Source organism: Marmota monax, unplaced genomic scaffold (assembly GCF_021218885.2).
Source record: "Marmota monax isolate L192 unplaced genomic scaffold, Marmota_monax_Labrador192_F-V1.1 WCK01_AAM20220418_F8-fsc00007, whole genome shotgun sequence".
Classification (NCBI taxonomy): domain Eukaryota; kingdom Metazoa; phylum Chordata; class Mammalia; order Rodentia; family Sciuridae; genus Marmota; species Marmota monax.
In genome coordinates, this window is record NW_026692781.1 from 3,452,803 (window position 1) to 3,472,500 (window position 19,698).

Sequence of the window (19,698 nt, forward strand, 5' to 3'; positions counted from 1 at the left end):
ACTTTACCTCTCTGACACAGAAATAAAGGGTCTTGCTAAAGGGAAGTCAATTTCAAATGAAAGCTCAGACTGACAATGTGCAGTCATAAACCCTGGGAAATTAAAAAGAAATTTTTAAATAAACACAATTTGATAGAAAAGCTGACATACTCAGTAAATACCAGTTGTGTCTTCAGAAAGACTGTATGACACTTAATTAATTGAGATTTTAAAATCAAAGGTTTTAGAATTAATCACCAAAAGAGCAAGACCTTGCGTGAGAAATGACTTCAATTCTGGGAGAAATGAAATTGGTTGTGTCCCACTGAAGGGTTATATGTATTTCAGAACCTCACTTTAGCACTGAAATTCAAGATAAGAATTCCATCTTCCTTTAAAGAACATTGAGGGTTTCATTTAAGGCAGTCTTCCTTTGCAATCCTTCTGTACAAACCCTGTGAATTATAATACATCAAGATTCCAATGTGTTTTTAAAGTAAACAGTCAGTTTGGAGGTAGGACTGCATAACATTTGAAAATATTAGCTTTGAAGTCAGACAAATGCAGGTACAAATCCACATTCTACCACTTACCATATGTGAGACTGTGGATAAATTACATACCTTTTATGTACCTCAGTTTCCTTATCTGCAATATGGACATATAATAGTATCTGCCTTATGAGAATCTGCAATGACTCAATGAGAAACTATCAATTAAACCCTTAACACAGTATTTGACCTGGGTGCCAGCTACTGTTATGGTTGTTATTAATACCTCTTTTGTTGACTAAACATACATTAGAATTAAAAGTTAAAAGAACAGACTGCATCCCAAATTAAGTTCCATTTGAGTTAAAGCTTAAAATATAATCCAGAATTATGTGAAATACATGATAATATAAAATCCAAACAAAATCCAAGGAATTGTTTGATGATCTGTTTTTTTGTTTTTTTTGTTTTTTTTTTTTTTAATATATAACAGATTAGTCACCTGGAGAATGATGGTTGCTTCATAACTTTAAATTTAAAAATCCTCTCAGCTGGGTAGTTTACAAATAAACAGCTATTTAGCATTAATGGCAATGCTTATGAAATATTTATTGCTTTTAAAATAAACACTAGTTAACTCTGTAGCTATTAAATTGAAAGTCACAGGGTGACTGTGATTTTCATCCTCAACTCTTATTCTCAAATATTCTAAATTTGCTTTTTTATGATTCTAATCCCCCTATGAATAACTTCACAACAAGATGAATGAATCTTGTAAAAACCTTTTGGTCATAAATTTGAAAGTCATTCTCTAACACGGTTTGCCACACAGAAATGTTTTGAAAGGCTTTGGGATTCTGGAGTTTCCTGGAAAGATGTCTAACCTATCACGTGCCTGCTTGAAAGAAGAAAACATGGGTCCTAAAAGACATTAGGATTAATTATACTTAGTGCATGACAAGCACCATTTCTGTGTGTCATCCTCTGGGAAGCACTTAAATGTGGAATTAGCTTGAGCATTTCTTACCAGGGAGTTTTCATCAAATAAAGGAACTCTGGACTCACTGACTCGCTACTTGACCTTAAAAACATCGTTTCACATGGATATACCTTCATTTAACTTTGTAACACTCAGATTGCCCCATGAATCAGCTGACCTTTTCTTAGCCCCAAAGGCACACTGAAAAGTAAAATAAAAAATGCTTGTGAAAATAACCCAAACTCTGGGACAATACTGAAAATTCTACTTAATTTTCACATTCCTTAATAATGCAAGTGGTAACAGCTACTGTATCACCAATCATGGTGACTGTGCCCAGTGACCACACATAACGAAAATGTTTCCGTTTTCCCACACCATGGGTAAAGAGCCCAAGAACCACTCACTAGATGGTGACTCCTGCTCTAGTACAAATAATGCCATAATTGACAAATTCAGTCTAGTGATCATCCATGTGGGCAGTCTAAATATTTCCAAACCAACCAAATTGTAAATGATCTTAACCTAACTACAACACAGCTGCTCCAACAACCCTGGCAAAATCCTACCCACTATGGAATGCACATGCAACTTAAATGACCTAGGGAATCATACACTTTCTAAATGTCTTCCAGTATTGCTGAGGCTCATACATAACTGACAAAGTAGGACGCAACTGCCACCAAGGCAAGAGCACAGGGTGGGAGATGGCTTGACCCCGTGGTGTAATAACCTGTGACCACTTCTGCAAAACTGCTTTTCTATGATGTTCTTTCACCACATTTAAGTGCAGCATTTTGCTAATGTTCTAAAAATTAAAAGACTCAGGGTCCATAAAGTTTGTTCCTCCCTTCAGAGGCTCTTCTTTGTTCTGCCAGAGGCAAGGAACCTCCACCCAACACTTCTGAATCAATCAATATGTATTATTTATACCTATTTAAATTCACATTCTGAACATTTCATTCCCGTTGTACTGTCAGTTTAGAAGTGCACTCCGACTATATTTCAAAGCAATTTATATAGGATCACCCATCATGTTTTAAGAAAAAGATAATGAATTGACAAATTTAAACTTACTGTACACTTACTCTGTGTAAGGCACAGATTTACGTCTTGTGGAGTGTCCCATTTGACAATCACAACTCAGTGACACAGGTACTATTAGTACCACTCCATTTTCAGTTGGGAAAAGCAAGCTTTAAAGAGGTTTGATAACTTGCCCATTGTTGAACCTTTATTAAACAGAGGTATCACAACAAAAGCTTAGAAACTCTGGCTCTTTATATTGTAGTTATAATAGTATGTACATATGAACAACATAGATTTCATTTATGTAAGTTATGAAGCACAATAAAAAATACCCATCTTAAAATGGTGCTACAGGGACGTACCCCACCCTGACCTATACCCAGGCATTACTGTGACTATTGTACTTATCATTTGATGGCTTTAAAAAAAAAATCATGTTTTCTCAAATGTGTATCCCCTAATCTTATATCATTTACTTTTGCTTGTTTTTGACCTTATAAAAATGGTATCATTCTGGGGCTGCGGGTACAGTTCTGACCACTTGCCTAGCATGCTCAAGGCCCTGGGTTTAATCCCCAGTACCACAAAACAATATCAAAAAAAAAACAAACAAACAAAAAAAAAAAACCAATATCATTCTGCATAGAGTCTTCAATAGTTTGATCATTTTTGCTCAACTGATCATTTTCTGAAATGCATCCATGCTGTTCATTTCCACAGCAACATGATATCCCAATGTGTTGATATATAGCATTTATTAATTCTCCTATATATCTGTATATATTTTCCTATGTTTAAAATCATAAATATGGTTCTAGACATTCTTATCAAAGTCTCCCAGCAAAGTGTGTGGAATATCCTACAGAATTCCAGGGTTGAAAGATACAAGAGGTGCCAAACATGCTTCCAACTCAGATGGGCCACTTCACTACCATCAGGTATTCAGTGGAGACACAATAGGTCTCCATTCTGTCCATGACATGGAGCTGCCAGAATCCTTAGATTTGCTGACCTAATGGGGGTAAGGTGGTACCCTCTGTTTACTGACTTACATTATGTTCAACACCAGTGGCATTGTGCATCCTTTGATTTAATTCTGAGCCATTTGTCTTTCTTGATCTGGGAAATGCCTACTTTTGTGTGTTTATATTCATTCTTCTAATGTCTTAAAGGAGCTCATTATGTTATTTTAGATACCAAATATCTGTCTTTTGTATGTCTTAAAAATATTCTTTCTCAGCTTGAGGTTTGTGTTTCTTCATATGATATTAATGGTATCCTCTGATGAACAGCTGTCATTCACTTTAACACAGATGACTTGAACAGTCTTTAAGAAAAGACTCTGGATTTTACTTAAGAAGACCTTGTCTGGTCCAATGTAGTATGTTTTCGTTTTCTAAAAGTTTTAAAGTTTTGCCTTTCACATTGGCTTTCTAATAGTTGGGAAATGAGTTATATGTACAGTATAGGGTAAATTTTTTCATATGGGTGTAAATCTCATCTCTTACTATTACTTACACTTACTATTACTTTTACTTAATACAGCACACCCTCCTTTCCACACAGATTAACCACCCACCTCTTCCTATATCATGTTTTCTATATACAAAGGTCTATTTCTGGGTTATTTTATTATGTTGATCCTTCAACTATCCTCAACATCATAGTCTCATACTGACATAACATGTTCTTGAGCCTTTGTACTTCAAGTAAATTTTAGAATAAGCTTGTCAGTTTCTCAAAAATCTTTTAGAAAATCTGGCTTGCAACAGTGGTGACTATCAATCAATCTAGGACAAACTGACTTCCTTACTATATCGAGTTTTCTTATCCATAAGCATGTTATTCTCCTTCTTCAATGTCTTCTAGTAAGGTGTATACTTTTTCTCCCTAAAATTCTTACACATCTTTTGTTAGATTTGTTTAATAAAGTACTACCAATAATAAATAATATCCTGTTCTGTCTATTACCTATAGGACTACTCAATCTTTCAATGTTTTTTTTTCCCTTGACTCAGTTTTGATGTATATTTATTTCATGCTGGCTATACCACCGGCTATATCTTCAGCCATTTTATTTTCTTTATTGCAGTACTGAGGATTGACCCAAGGTGCTCTACCACTGAGCTACATCCCCAGACCTTGTATTTTATTTTTATTTTCTTCTAAGATAGGCCCTTGCTAAGCTACCCAGGCATGCCTCAAGTTTGCAATCTTCCTGCCTCAGCCTCCTGAGTTAGTGGGATTCCAGGCATGCACCATTGCACATAGCTGTTATATATTATTTTAACAGTTATAAGTTTCATTTCTGAAAGCTATTTCTTTTTCTAATCTGCCTAGTCATTTTTGACATTTTGTTACTTGCTCATTTTGGTGATCCTTTTATTTCTTTAAACATTTCATATATGAGTATTTATATAAGATGCAGAACAATTATAGATGATTCTAATATCTGAATTTCATGGAGAGCCTAAATCAGTTGTTTACTTCTAATGTTTTATTTATCTTTGGAGGAAAGTATTCTTTCAAAGAAGATTTATGTTTGCTTCTGCCGGAAGCCAAGAGATATTATCCACTTAGGGATACTTTAGGCATCTTTCAAGTCTCAGGATTACTGGCTTAATTCAAGAGTCTTAGGCTCAACTTCTAATTGTCACATTTTAAAATAAATGAAACTTCAATGTATGGGCTCAACAAAGGGCTAGACACAGCTCTCCTCCCATGATGCTACAGAGCAGGCAGCCACATCCGCCCTCAGGCAACCCCATCCTTCCTGAGCACCACACCACCCTGTTTCAGCCTTGGGCTTTTCTCTCCCTCCCTCTCTCGCCTCTATTCTCAATGCAATATAAAATATAATCAGTGTTTGAGGCAGAGTCTATACCTCGTATTATCCAATCTATCATAGTGCCAGAAGCAGGGGTCTCTGTCTGTATGGCTGTACCTAATGCTAAAAGAGAGGCTATAGTTTCACTGATAACAATAACCAACTCATTTTATTTTGAACATGCACACAGCATGGGGGAAAAACACCCCAAAACTAGCAAAATTCATTCCCAAAAAAAGGAGCAATTTTCTCCTTATAAATTCAAAAAGGAGTTTTCCATGTCTATTTGAATTCCACTGTCCAATTCATCTGATCTTTCTAAGGCTACTGGACATATAAATTAGATGTGCAATGTAACAGCTTCACTATCCTCAATTCCAAAACAAAAAACTTGCCCTCTCCCCCCAAAAAAACTGGTAAGAGATAAGAACAAGAACATCACCAAATGCTTGTTGGAGGAGGCTAGAAAGACATCTATCTGCCCAACCACCCAGGAAGGACACAACCAGTTCCATTCACGATCATTCACTTGGCCAACATCTACTAAGCACCTATTTTATCATCTATCTTGCTGAGCGATGATGACAGAGAACCAAATCAGAGGTTCCTGTTCTTCAGTGAGCTTGTATCCTAACCCTCACTTGTCACCTTACTTCAGCTTAAGCAATATTTAAAAAGAAAAAAAAAATCACTGAACGAGGAGTCAAAAGCAATCCAGGCTAATCACTAATTAAAAACCCACTCAATCTCTACTCCAGGGAGACGGGGTGAGACCAGTGGTCTTTAAACTGGACTCTGCAAATTCCTCATTTCCTATAGTCAAAATCTTAGACTATCAGGTAGGGTATTTTTTGATGGCTCACAGGATTGTAACACCAGTGGTTTGGATCACTGTCTCATAATCTTGTCTACCTCATAGTATGCATAGGAAATGATCAAATGTGTACAGTATACTGAGAGCAGCCGATAGAGTGACTCATCCAGGAACTGCAGGACTCCAGCCGTCACAGGCCCTGTCCAGTGCCCTGAGGGATGAGGGTATCCATTTCCTGGCTCACTGGTACCATTCACACTCTACCAGTGTGCTCTGGTCACAGATGGTAAGTGCCAATTGAAAGTGTAGCTAGCCTCTCCTTTAGTTCTAGAGACCTTTTATGATTTTAATTCCAGTTTACATAATCTTTGCATAGTTTGAAACTCTCTGCATATTATTAGAGGCTCTCCTATAAAACGAGAACCACAATGCTTCCTGGCCCTCTTCATGGTCTGTACAGCAGTACCTCCCACTCTATGAAGCGATGCTAAAGGCTCATTCATCCATCTTGCTTCCTCAAGATGCGAAACTGCCACACACCTTCTTGCATTAGATAGATGGTGGAAATGAGTGCCTATGTTAGTAATGCCAGGAAAATCAGGGCACGCCTGCAGCTGTAATAATGAATATAAAACGTATTACTACCAAAAGAAGATGCTTTAAGGAGATACAGCAGCTTTACCTCACCCTAGGTAGCAACCGGTAGAATGCTAACAGAGAACACTGATAAGGAGCAGCTGCTCCAGCAATAAAAAGAAGGAAATGTAAGTAACAGATATGGCAACTGCATTGCCCAAAGGCTAGTGGTTAAAGGAAGAAAAGCAGCAGACAAAATACAGGTATTTAAGTTGTAACTAAATAGCCACGTAACCTAACTATGAAACAAACTTTCTGTAAGGTGAGCTTAGCAATGTTGTTTCCTTCCAACCCAGAAGACAAGAGCAGACAGGGTCTGACTCCATCACTTGCATCACCATCACCTGGACTGCTTATTTAAAAAGTAGACTCCTAGATTGTATTTGTCAGCTTTTTATTATTGTAACCAACAACAGAGATCATCCATTTGTAAAGAGAAAAAGGTTATTTTTGCACATGGTTTGAAAGATTTCAGTCCATGATCACTTGGGCCTGTGGCAAGACAACAAAGCATGGTAGGGAGCACACGAAAGATCAGAGCTGCTTAGCTCATAGTGGCTAGAAAGCCAGAAACAGATGAACAGACAGACACACAGACTAGTGTTCCACAGTCCCCTTCAAAGGCACAGTCCCCAATGACCTGAAAACTCCCCACTAAGTGTGACCTCGTAAAAGTTCTATCACCTCCCAAAAATACCTCTGGAGAACAAGCTTATTACACATGGGCCTTTGGGAGCCATTCCAGATCCAAACTATATAATGGGTCATGGCCCCAGACCAGTCAAATGTGAATCTCTGGTTATGGAGCCTGGGTATCGGCATAGTAAGTGTCAGAACCACTAACCCAGGTATTAAGTATCTGTGAGGAAGGTGGACAGATGACTATCTCTGTAAGAGGTAAAATAATGAAAAACCGAAGGACTCCCAAAAAAATGGCATCCAATCACTGAAAACTTTGGTGGAGGAGGAGTTGCTTCAGCTGTATTACTGAAACCTTACACTTTGTCCTAACAGGTAAGTAAGTTCATTGTAATTGTTCAATACACACACACACACATACACACACACACACACACGTGTTATATATGTATGTGTGAGAGAAACCTTTCTAACTTTAAAATTCATCAGTAAATTAAGAAATCAGATATCTTATGTCTACAACAGAAAAAAAAAATCTTAGTTTTTCTAAATAAACTTCAATAAGAGTCCTTAAAAAAAGTATCACTACTGTGTGCGTCGGCAGAATAGCGAGAACCAGCAGCTTTACCTAAAAAGCAAGGTTGTGGCTGCTGGGTTTTTGTGCTCTACAGAAACAGGAAGAAAGAATGAAAGAGCAGGATGAAATCCACTAACCTCAGACATTCATTTCCTTAAGAAAATAAAAGGCAATCCTCACTTGACATTTAAATACTTCCTTATGCTCACACGTACAATACACCATTCCTTCCTTACAAAATGTTTCCTGATCCACAATGAAAGGGAGAAAGCAAAGGGTGGGGGGGAGCCTTTATGAATTCCCTGTTATGATCCAGACACTGCACAAGCGTCGGATATAAATTGTCACATTTCAACTTCGCAAGAACCCTTAAGAGTAGGGAAGGTGAGGAAATCAAGACTCTGAGAAAGTTTGGTGATGTCGCCCAAGGTTCAAAGCCAATCAAGGGCCAGTGGGGATGCAGTCTCAAGGTTAAACTTTTTAAAAATGTCCCAGGCAATCATTCAAGGGGAAAAAAAGAGAAAGAAAAATGGACTTTAGAATTCTAGAAGTTACAAATGGCAAAAATCCTAGGAGATCTGAACCAGGTATGTAACCAAAGCAAATAAAACTGGAAAAGTGCAGCGTGGAAATGGTGCGATGAGATCTGTGCCTGGAAGTGCTCGGTGTGCCCAACACCTGGGACAGCACAAATGGCTGATGTGGAACATCCATAATGAGCGCTCTGAAGCCATCAGCCAACAGATGAAGAAAATGGCAGCATCGTTCCTTTCAGGCTGGCAGCTGGTTTATCAATTGTTTGTTCTGGACAGAAGAGATTACAGTGACAGAGTAATGGGCGAAACACCTCCCAATACTGCACAGTCAGCCACACTGAAAACAGTTCCTTGTCCAAGAACAGGCTGCGGAACGACAGGGCTCCCCATACCTCTCACTACCAAGGACTCTTTCCTAATGTCTGTAAAGGCCCTAAGCGTTCAGAGCCCCAAGTTGTGACCTATGTCACCAGCTCTATATGGATCAGCTTTAATATGCCGTGCATTCTAATCTCTCTTGGAATTACTGAAGGTCTCAAGATTGCAAAACTGCCAGAAGATCTGGAATTCTCTCTGCAAATCAGCTAACTACATATCTAGGAGAATAATGAAATAAATGCACCTAAATAACATTTAAAAACTGAAAATAAATAATAAAATTTAATAACATGCTAGGCAGTGAACTAAGCATTTCTGGGTGTCTGTGTATGTGCGCATGCACTCAGACATGTAATAAAATACTATCCACGGATGAAGAAGCTAAGATTCAGGCTTGGGTTTGAAATACAATGCCTCCCATTTTAGTAAGTAAATATCAGTAAGGTGATATGAATTAATAATTATAAGCCATAAGATGGGTGCAATGGCATGGACCTCAGGAGGCTAAGGCAGGAGGATTGCTTGAGCCCAGGAGTTCAAGATTAGTCTTATCAAATAGCAAGACCCCATCTCTTTAAAAAGAAATTATAAGTCATATATTCTTTCATCAAGCAATTCCATTCCTAGGACTTTATTCTAACAAAATAGCAATAATCCATGTACACTGATATGCATCCCACTGTGTTAACAATAAAAAAAACTAGAACTAATCTAAATGTCCACCAAAAAAGAATCAATTATTAATTGCAGTCATTCTTGCAGTAGAATATTATCCGGTAAATATGTCAGCCTATAAAGATATACACAAAGATCTGAAGTGAAAACGCGGTTGGGATACAGAGCAATAACTACAGCATAGACTAATCTCATTTTCTGGGAAAATGACTCTTTGAACTGAAATGCAGTTCTGCTGAGGATGGAGGGAGCTGACAGTCCCAACTAGAGGAAACAGCCCCATGTACAAGGGCCAAAAGTAAACAGACACATGGAGAACTGGGGATAGAGAGTGCAAGAGAAGGTTTAAGAATGAGAAAGGAACTGGCCCATGCCCACACAACAACCTCCTTCAAAGGGGCACAGTGGCACATGCCTGTAATCCCAGTGACTCAGGAGGCTGAAGCAGGAGGATCGTGAGTTTAAAGCCAGCCTCAGCAATTTAGCAAGGCCCTAAGCAACTCAGCAAGACCCTGTCTCTCTATATAAAAAATATATTTTTAAAAAATAATAGCTGGGAATTTGGCTCATTAGTTAGCACCCCTGGGTTCAATCTCTGGGACCAAAAAAAAAAAAAAAAAGAATCTAGTTTTCTCCCTAGAAATCAGTGAGAAACCACTGAACAGAATGCATGTCATAGAGGAGGCACAGGCAATATAGCAGCTTTTCAAGGTAGCCCCATGAGTGAGTGGCAGAGCCAGGGTCTAGCTAAAAATCTGTCTCAAGAGCTGGGGTTGGCCTTCACCTTCAAGCACTGACTTTGGTAGCCCCAACTCCCTCACCAGGGCTCCTCCTGGGCCTTTGCTCTGCCCACTTCCCAAAGCCTTCCTCAAAGCCAGTACATTTCTCTTAATCCAGGGGCCTTCCCTGGTCCTCCCCAATTTACTTACATCTGCTAACAAACTGGGTATAAAACAACCCAAACAACTTCAGATGGCCTTTCAAATTTGGGTTCAATTAAAGGCTGCTGTTTACATTCATTAGCTCTATTTTTGCTTTGTAAGTTATACAAGGGTTTCATTACTTTGTGTGTATCTGTGAGAAAAAAAACAAATAAAAGTCATTAGACACACTTCTAGATCAGTATTTGAATCTGTCAGAAGTAATTCAATGGAAAGCTTAAAAAATCCTTTATCAAAGCATGGCCTTAACTGGGTCCCTTCAATTTTAATTTGTTTTAAAACTACTGACTTTAAAGTTAAAAAAAATACTTGCTTTTTCAAAAAAGAAAATATAATTTAATCCTGAATCTCTATTAAGCCAATCAAATTTTATTAGACCAAAAACAAGCACATCCTGCCCCCACCCTCAAGGTTGTTTTTCAGGGTCCTATACCCCCTGCTCACCTCAGCATATTCCCTGAGACTGAATGACCACAAAGTGAGGGAACAGGAAGTGAAGCACTTGAACTTCCTCCCCCTGACAGTGACATTATTCTTTCCCTAGGATGTGCAAAATTTCCATTTTTTTCCATGTCCTTTTCTTTCCCTTCTCCAACATGCCATACTCATTTTAAAGATTTGCAGGATCATGATAAAGAAAGTTTAAAATTATTTCCCCTAAATGAGGGAATAAATTATAAGTAATCCTACATTAGAGAAAACTAAAATTAATTCAAATCTAGTTTTAGAATACCTCATTAATTAAATATGGCTTCAGGTAAAAGGAAAATGTATGTACTTGCTGGCTGAGAGAAAAAATTAAAATATGCTCAACCATAGAGACAATTTTTTTTTTTTTTTTGCTGTCAAACAACCCAAAGTCCGAAATTCATAATGATTAGATGATAAAATCTAACCATTCTATTTTAAGAAAGGGCAGCAAAGGTGAATCAAGGTAATTAACTGGCCCAGGACTCTCAGAAAGTTGATGAAAAAAAGAATTGTAAACCTGAGTCCTACACTTGACACTCAGGAATACAGCACCAACTGGAAAACACCTTGTTTTTCTCCTTTAAAACTAAAAGAGCTGCTTTACCTCCCTCGTGCTTTAACATTAGCTCACAAAAAGGCTATCACCATGACTCCACAATTTTGCTCCCTGAGTTTCTGTCCAAAAAATAGTCATTAATTGACCAAGACAGTGCTGAACACTGGGGACACAGTGAATAACGTGACACTGATTCTGCTTGCAAAGAGCTCACAGGCTGCTGCAGAAGGTAAAAGTGTAAGGAAGCAAACTATAAATGACACCAAGTACATCAATGAATTAGGCCCAAGAGGTACAAGTTGTGCTGGTGAGAAACCAGGCCCAGGAAGGGAGTGGGGGAACCATATGAGAAAGCTTTACAAAAGAGGTCTTAGGCTCGGAAAGGTGCAAGTTCAGGAGGAGGCTTTCCAGGCAGTCAGGCCCTGGTGGATTACCAAGGATGCTCAGAGAGCGTGGGATGCACAGGTAGTGAGGTAAACAGGCATGCATGCAGTTCTCTCTGCACATGTATGTAAATTAAGCTTTATGTACACAAGCATTTGGAAAAAGTTAGCAAATCTCCCCAAAGTAAAAATGATTGCATATGTGAATATGCAGACCTCAACATGTAACTGAACGTGATGTGGGAACACTGACTTGACAATTCATTTCCAGTAAAAGAGTAAAATCAGTTCTTTACAAAGTTGTAAAAAATAGTATCTTTTAAAATACTTTCAGCCTATACATCTTTGTTTCTTATTCTCCAAAAGTTGACCTCTGAGATTTGTAGATGTTTACAAAGCTAAGTGTCTTCAAAGATACTCCAATCTAAAAAAAATACACACATTTCCCATAAATGGGGACCAGCAAATCACAATCTCCAGGGTGAAAAGCCAATGTTCCTAGTCAAAAGCAATCAGAAAGGAGCCACTATTCCAGAATATATGCTTTTTTTTTAAAACCCAAATCACCCTGTGCATTGAAAACAATTCCCTATGATGCTTTTCTCTTGTCTTTTCCTCTGTGCTTATCTGTCTAATTCACCTCCAGCACCAACACCAATCAAGTTCTTATAGTGCAAAAGGAAGAACTCCACAGCTGCAAGGGTTTGTCTAGTAAGTATGCCTGTCCTGAGTCTGAAATGTACTATTCTGATAGCACCCCCTAGTGACCAAAAGCACCACTCTGACCAAACTGTCTTCTAAACCGAACAAAACCAAAGCATTTAAAATTTAAAAATTGATGAACATATCCATGAGCTTACACTCTGGGAATACCTGTCCCAGTTACAGTCCCAATTAAACCAATAGCTTTAAACTTTCTAGTCTACTGTTTCTCAGCTCCAAAAATAGGAAAAATAATATCCTCCATCACCACTGTCCTACCTTTTATCTATGTGGGCTCCTGGATGAGATATACAACCAACTGTTTATATATTTATGTATTTATATATTACCATTGTTTCTACACAAGAGTAAGAAACTAAGCAGAGAGAAGTCTGCACTCTCAGGCCCATTTGAATCATCAGGAGTATTTTATATTAAATCTATAACATGTGGGAATTGTTGTAGAGGTCTGTTTACTTGCCCTTCATGATTAACATACACTTTGAGTCCTCCCTACCTTTATTTACTCAGCTCTAAGGAGAACTGCAAAAACCAAAGAACTTTCTGGAAATAGCTTGCCACCACCCCAACTGTATATAAATTTGACCCCCAAATACTGGAACCCTATCTTCAAAATTGAGACTTTTTGTTCTGACATGAATAATGTACATTTCTTGGATTTGGTAATAGAAAATGTAATATAAATAAATTAATTTAAATTTAAAATAAAAGTGGTAACAATGAAAAGTACTTAGACCATCACCTTGAATCCTCTGCCAAATGAAACACCCCCGACTGACTAAGGCTGCTGCTTGTGTTCATAGATCAGTAGGGAGCTAACCTACCTTTTATCCCTTACTACCAGACTGGTCTGATACCTTTCAAAAGCCAAAACTTTTATTGTTTGACTAAAACTTACTGCTGCCCTCTACTGGGAAAACTTGGAACAAAACTAAAACCAAGCAAGTCTCTATTTGCACCTCAGAGTCTACTGTTGGAAGCAGCTGTTACAGTAGCAGCAGAAACAGAACAGCAGCAGAGGTGTGGCCCATAGCAGCAGCAGTCCTTCAGACTTATGAAAACAACAGTGGCATCATAATGAGGAAATTGTAATAATGAAAGCAACATATGTGATCATAAATATAATAACATTTGCTATAATGATGATAACAAACATTTATTGCATATTTTGTCCCAACCACTGTGCCATGCATGTCCTATGAGTTGCCAAATTCAGTTCTCCCAAAATGGGAGGTATTATCTTTGCTGTTTAAGAGTGAGAAGACGAGTTTCTGACAAGTGCTTAGTAACTTTTGATGCTATTATATTCTCCCTAGACATCTTTCTACCCTTCAGACTCTCCAAAGCCCTTTTATCCCCTTACTCCCTTTGCACCTGCTCAAATTCTGGCAAACTTCCCAGGTTCCTACTGTGATGCTTTTAGCATCTCCTAGTGCTCATAAATAGAGTGGACACCCTCACGCTGAGAATGACAAATCTACACCCCTTTTCCTACTTACTCTATGTTACTCTGCTTATTCTTGTCCACTCCTTTTTCCTCTTCTTCCTCCTGAGGTATGATTTAGTAGAAAGTGAACAGAACCAGAAATAAGAATGGGGTCCCACTCCTGCCTCTGCCAGCCTTGGGACTTTGGGCAGGTCCTTCCACCTCACACACTTTCATGTGCTGAGTATGGTAATACAGCTGCCCCATCTGTCTTCAAGTATAACTGTTCAGCACAAACAAGGAAAAGCTATGAGAGGGATATGAAAGCTGTGGAAGAATATCTGATGCATGTGCATTTAATTCTTATTGCTCTACGTCTCTTCACAAATACACACATCAAACTTGTCATTGGTAGAGAGGGTTTGCTACAGTGAGAGAAAGTCCTGGCTCTTACCCACTGCCTGCATCTTGATGAGACTGGAAAGAAATTATAAAGATAGTTGAACAGGAAGCAGCAGTAAAATCATGATTGTATTTCTTTTCCTTCTTGAGGGTTTCTATGGACTTATTCTCCATTTCATCCAAGGCAACAGCAATAGAAGACATCTCCTTCGTCCACCCCCCACTGTCAGAACTCTCTTCAATCCTGCCTTCTCCACACACTTAAAAAAAAATGTCATTATTATGCAGACACAATAGTCATTCTCCTTATTTACATGATTATCATGACATCACTGTGGACCAAACCCCCATGGCATCAAACACAGAGCCAGCCATCCTGCACAGATCAGCACTCATCACTCTGTAGCACTGAATAATGTGGCTAGCTCCACTGTATGGGTTAGGCCCAGAGAAGGTAAACAGCTCACCTGATGAAGGGAACAGCTCTGGTAACCTTCCTTTCAGCCCAGATGCAGGAAATAGAGCAGTACCATCTTCACTTCCTGCCTAAATCTGCTAGCAAAGTGCTCCTTATGTACTGGATCACTTAAAATCAGGGAAATCCTATCATTGACATCCTATGAATGTGCAGCCATAAAGACATACACTATAAATATTTCCTTGCAAAAGAAAAGACCATTCTAGATTAAAGGAGACACAATAACTAAGCAATTCTGGATTGGGTCCAGGATCAGACAAATGACATTAATGGGAAAATTGACAAAATTAGCAAAAATCTAGTTAGGACCTAAAGTTAAATAATAGAATCAGATCAATGTGAATTTCCTGATTTTGATAACCAATAAAACACATAGGGCAAGTTATCAATGCACAGTATTAAATAAAAGTGAATTGTAATTATTTCTATTCATGGATTCCTAAGCACAGAGGAGGATCAAATAGGACCAACATCCTTAGGTCCTTAATACAAAAACAACTTCACAGGCTCACATAAGAAATTCTGCTTAGTGGTACAAGACTATAAACTCAGCTACAGAAGAAGCTAAGGCAGGAGGATTGAAAGCTCAAGGCCAGCCTAGGCAATTTAGTGAGAACATGTCTCAAAATTTAAAATAATAATAATAATGGACTGGGAACATAGCTCAGTGGTAAAGCAATCCTGGGTTCAATTCCCAGTACCAAAAACAAAACAAATCCAAGAAAGACAAAAAGAAATAAAAATTCTGGGAACCCCACAAATGTGTCCCAATCTTTCCAAAATACAATGGTTCTACCCACAAGTGGCAATAATGCGATATCCCCTTCACCTTCCGATAATAACTAATCATTTTTAAGTTTCCCCTTATGTGGTTAAAAAAATGCAGGCAAAAGCTCTGCAGCAATTCCACCTCCCATGAAAACACAGAAAACCACCTAAAAAGCACTGGGTACTACCTCCCCCACCTTATCCCTTTTCTGGCCAATATGCTCTTGGCTGAGCAGTTGGCAGTTAGACATGTGTGTAACTACTAACTCTTTGCCCTTTGTCCCACCACATGTGGGTTTCAGAAAACACCTGAACATGAGGATGGGTGCACTGACTCAAGGTTCCCATCACTGGCATAAAGCTTACACCTCAGCCAATGCTGAGAATTGCATATTCCTACGGAAGATGCACATTGCCCTAAGCATCTGAATTCAATTTTAACAGATGATTGACATCCTTCCCCACCTACTAAATTGAGTAAATGACAAAACGCACGTGATTAAGCTTCCAAATCTCCAAAGCTGGCTGGAGACAGGCCCTTAGAGAGCCAGCTGAGAGGCAGTAATGGCATTAAAGCCCTCTCTTCTCATACGGAAAGATAACTGAAAAGTTGAAAAGAAGTTATACAACTGCACTAAACTCTGTTCTCAAGGGTCTTCACTGGCATGTTCTTACTTAAGACTATATAGACCACCTTAGGATCCAAGAACATCAAATCTCTCATTACCCTTCACTACATGCCTCAGGTAAGACAGAGTTTCCATTTTACAGACAGAAAAATTAGCAGCACCAAAGAATCAAGAAGATCCCTAAACAACACTGTCTATAGGCAAAAGAACCCAGAAGGAACCAAATGCTCTACAGTAAGAAAACAAATATCCTTAATTTCTGCAATTCATACACAAACACACGCACACACACACGCACACACACACATGCACACACACACACACACACGCATGCATGCACGCACAGTTTATACCACTAAATTACCAGAAAAACAACGGTGGTATCTTATTTATTTATTTTTTTCCTGAATTAAAACCTGGATGAAGACAAATCGCCCACCCTCTTGGAATTATGTGGCTTCCAACCAATGCTTTGCAGCCTGGCCAAACAATGTAACAGGCTTCTCGCTCTCCCTTGCAAAAGAACAGCACTGGTAGGTTCTGCAGAATTTTATGGAAGCAGTTACAAGACTAGCCTATATTTTTTAAATATGAAAAACATTTGTGTTTAAAAAAAATCTCTCTTAATTGTGGTCACCATAAGGGAGAAGAGCATGTTGCCTGACTGTCTAAGAACTTTGCTAACAGAACCAGTTGTCATTTAAACAATAGTGCATGCACGAATTATTTGTTTCTATTTTAAAACAACAAACTGAAGTGACAAAAATCAAAGCACCAGCATCAATAAGAAGCCTCTGAGGAACAAATCTACACCTTGGAAAGCAGAACAACCAGGAGACACTGGAGCAAATAGGAAAGCAAGTAGCTGAAAAGACCTCACTAAAAAGAAAGAATGAAAGACACAAGTAACATGAAAGATCTTTGTACCAAATTTGAACAAAAAAAAAAAAAAAAAAAACAGGGAACTGTGAAGACATCCTAGGATAAAAGTTTCCATTGCACTTGAGGATTAAATTAACATTTACCATCTATGGCCAAGTCTGCATGAGAAGTTTCCAGGAAGGAACATCAAGTTTGCTGACCAACATTACAAGGTAAAGACAGGGAAGGATGTGCTCACTATTAACAGGAATCCTAGGAGCAAAAGTCTGCTAGGCATTCGGGGATTCAAGTGAGTGGAAAACAGTTCCAAATGGCCTTTCCTCAGTTTATTAAAGAACATGTGATCACTCAGCCAGTACTCACCTCTGGGCACACCTCAAAAAGAAGAAATACACTCTGCTGATTATGGCAAGGAAGCACACCTGCCAGCACTATAATCCCAGCTCCTCAGGAGGCTGAGGCAGCAGGATCAAGAGTTCAAGGTCAGCCTGGGCAACTTAGAAAGACCCAGTCTCAATATTAAACTTTTTAAAATGGGATGGGGATGTAGTTCAATGTTAGAGTGCCCCCAGTTGAATACCCAGTTCTGAGCAAAAAATAAAATAAAATAAAATAGAGAAGTTATGGAGGGTGGAGAGAAGTTATGGAGGGATACGTGGAGAGGACCTTGTGAGTGATCAGATGGAACAGGCAAGGTAGGGAGGAGGTATCACATAGAATCCCAGTGTCCTGGGGCTGGGGGAAGAAATACAATGCACAGGAAGCTTGGGAGAGATGGCCAACTGCTTGCATTTGAGGTGACTAAAAGGCTGGCCAACTGTGCAGCACTAAGATGAAGGTCTTAGGCTAAAGCTCTGCAAAGGAAGCAGGCCTAGAAAATCTCGCTGGCTATGAGGAAACAGCTAACAGGATGAAAACAGATGAAACTTCAGTGAAGCTGAATACCAAAACACTAGTCCTTTGCAGATGTATACTGTGCAAGCCAATGGCTTCCAAACTGCTTTTATCCTCTCTGGCACAAAGTTTAGACATCCCACCAAAGGACTCAGGGCCAGACTCCAACACACAGGGAATCTCTCCAGGCTCCACCCTCAGTCTGCAGTTAAGGAATCCTCAAACTCTGGTCAGGCACTTCTGGGTTCTAATCTGCTGCCTCAGACAGAAGACTTCTCTGTGCTGCCTTGGTACATGCACCACAGGATGGACTATCTGCCCAGTTTCCCCTGTTCCCTCAGAGACAACAGGGGGACCAACATCTCCAAAGCAAATACAATACAAACCACCAAGTTCTGCTGGTCCAGGAGAGGAGCTCAGATATCTACACATAGTGGGTCTGTCCTTGAAGCCTACTTTAAAATTTGTTTAAACAATTCTAAAAGCATCACCTAAATGCATTTTCTACATTATGTTCTAGAAAAGGCAACCTCTTAAGTTAACCTTCATTACTTATACCCTGGGCATAATGACATGCATTCTCTAAAGCACATTTTTTTGCCAATTTTATTTAGAGCACAGACAACTCAGATTCGTATCAGCTTTGTTTATAACTTTAACAGGGGCCAGGGGAAGAACTTCCCTTTCTAAATTCTATGACTATGTAAATACTTTAAATTATAAATGTTTAATATTTAAAATCAAGCTAAACCAAACCAGTGGTTAAATTTTGTTAGAGTTCATACCAGAATGAACTTAATTACAAATAAATAAAACTCTAGATAAACGCAAACATCAATAAATACACTCACACATACATGCCATTTTAAAAATCTAAAAACTAGAATGGAATATTTTTCAGATTGTCCTTAACGTAACTTAGTCAACATAAGGTAGACTACAAAAGAGATCACAGATCTTTTACGAGGAAAGAATTATGTCCCAGAAACATTCACACAACCATGAAAAACAAGAGTTTGTCATTTTCCATTTAAAACTGTGTTTAAAAATGACCATTCCTCTTTTGCGAATCACAAAGAAAAGATATTCAAAGGTATTTTTACCTCCTCAGTATTCCAACCTCATCCGCTCTGACCTTATTTCAACAAAGATGATAAATGGAAAGATGAAATCATTTGAGTTTCTCACAGTTTCCACACCCGAACACCTAACAGCAAACCCAGCTAACCAAAAGGCAAAGGCATGTATTCTAGGTGATCACTAATCAGGACTAAACAACATGTCCTGAGTATGTGGGAATCATTTCCTTGGGTGGGGCTCGGCTCCTGCAGGGCAATGGGACAGTGGCGCTTACCTTCTTGGCTCTTTGGGCTATGTCTGGCGTTCTGGTAAGCAGCTTCTCAATCAGGTACTCTCTGTTCTGCAAAACAAATGATCCCAACAGTTTAACACCAAACATGATACATATGAATTCACAGTGATTTCAAAATAGCAGATTGACTTGGGTTTTTAAGCATGTTACCTTGGCTTTCTGGAAGAATTTGCATTTTAAAAGTTCTGCTGCTGTGGGCCTGAAAGATCAATA

At 38.7% G+C, this 19,698-nt stretch overlaps 1 protein-coding gene across 1 annotated transcript in view; it reads right to left on the reverse strand.

Annotated features, from left to right (window-relative positions):
* Stk39 (serine/threonine kinase 39) overlaps positions 1-19,698 on the reverse strand; it is a 266,714-nt gene that overhangs the window by 135,289 nt on the left and 111,727 nt on the right. Inside the window, exons 9-10 of the mRNA XM_046447447.2 lie at positions 19,636-19,684; positions 19,468-19,533 (exon numbers count right to left, since the gene is read on the reverse strand). Coding sequence (XP_046303403.1) covers positions 19,468-19,533; positions 19,636-19,684 — 115 coding nt within the window. The remainder of the gene's footprint in view (positions 1-19,467; positions 19,534-19,635; positions 19,685-19,698) is intronic.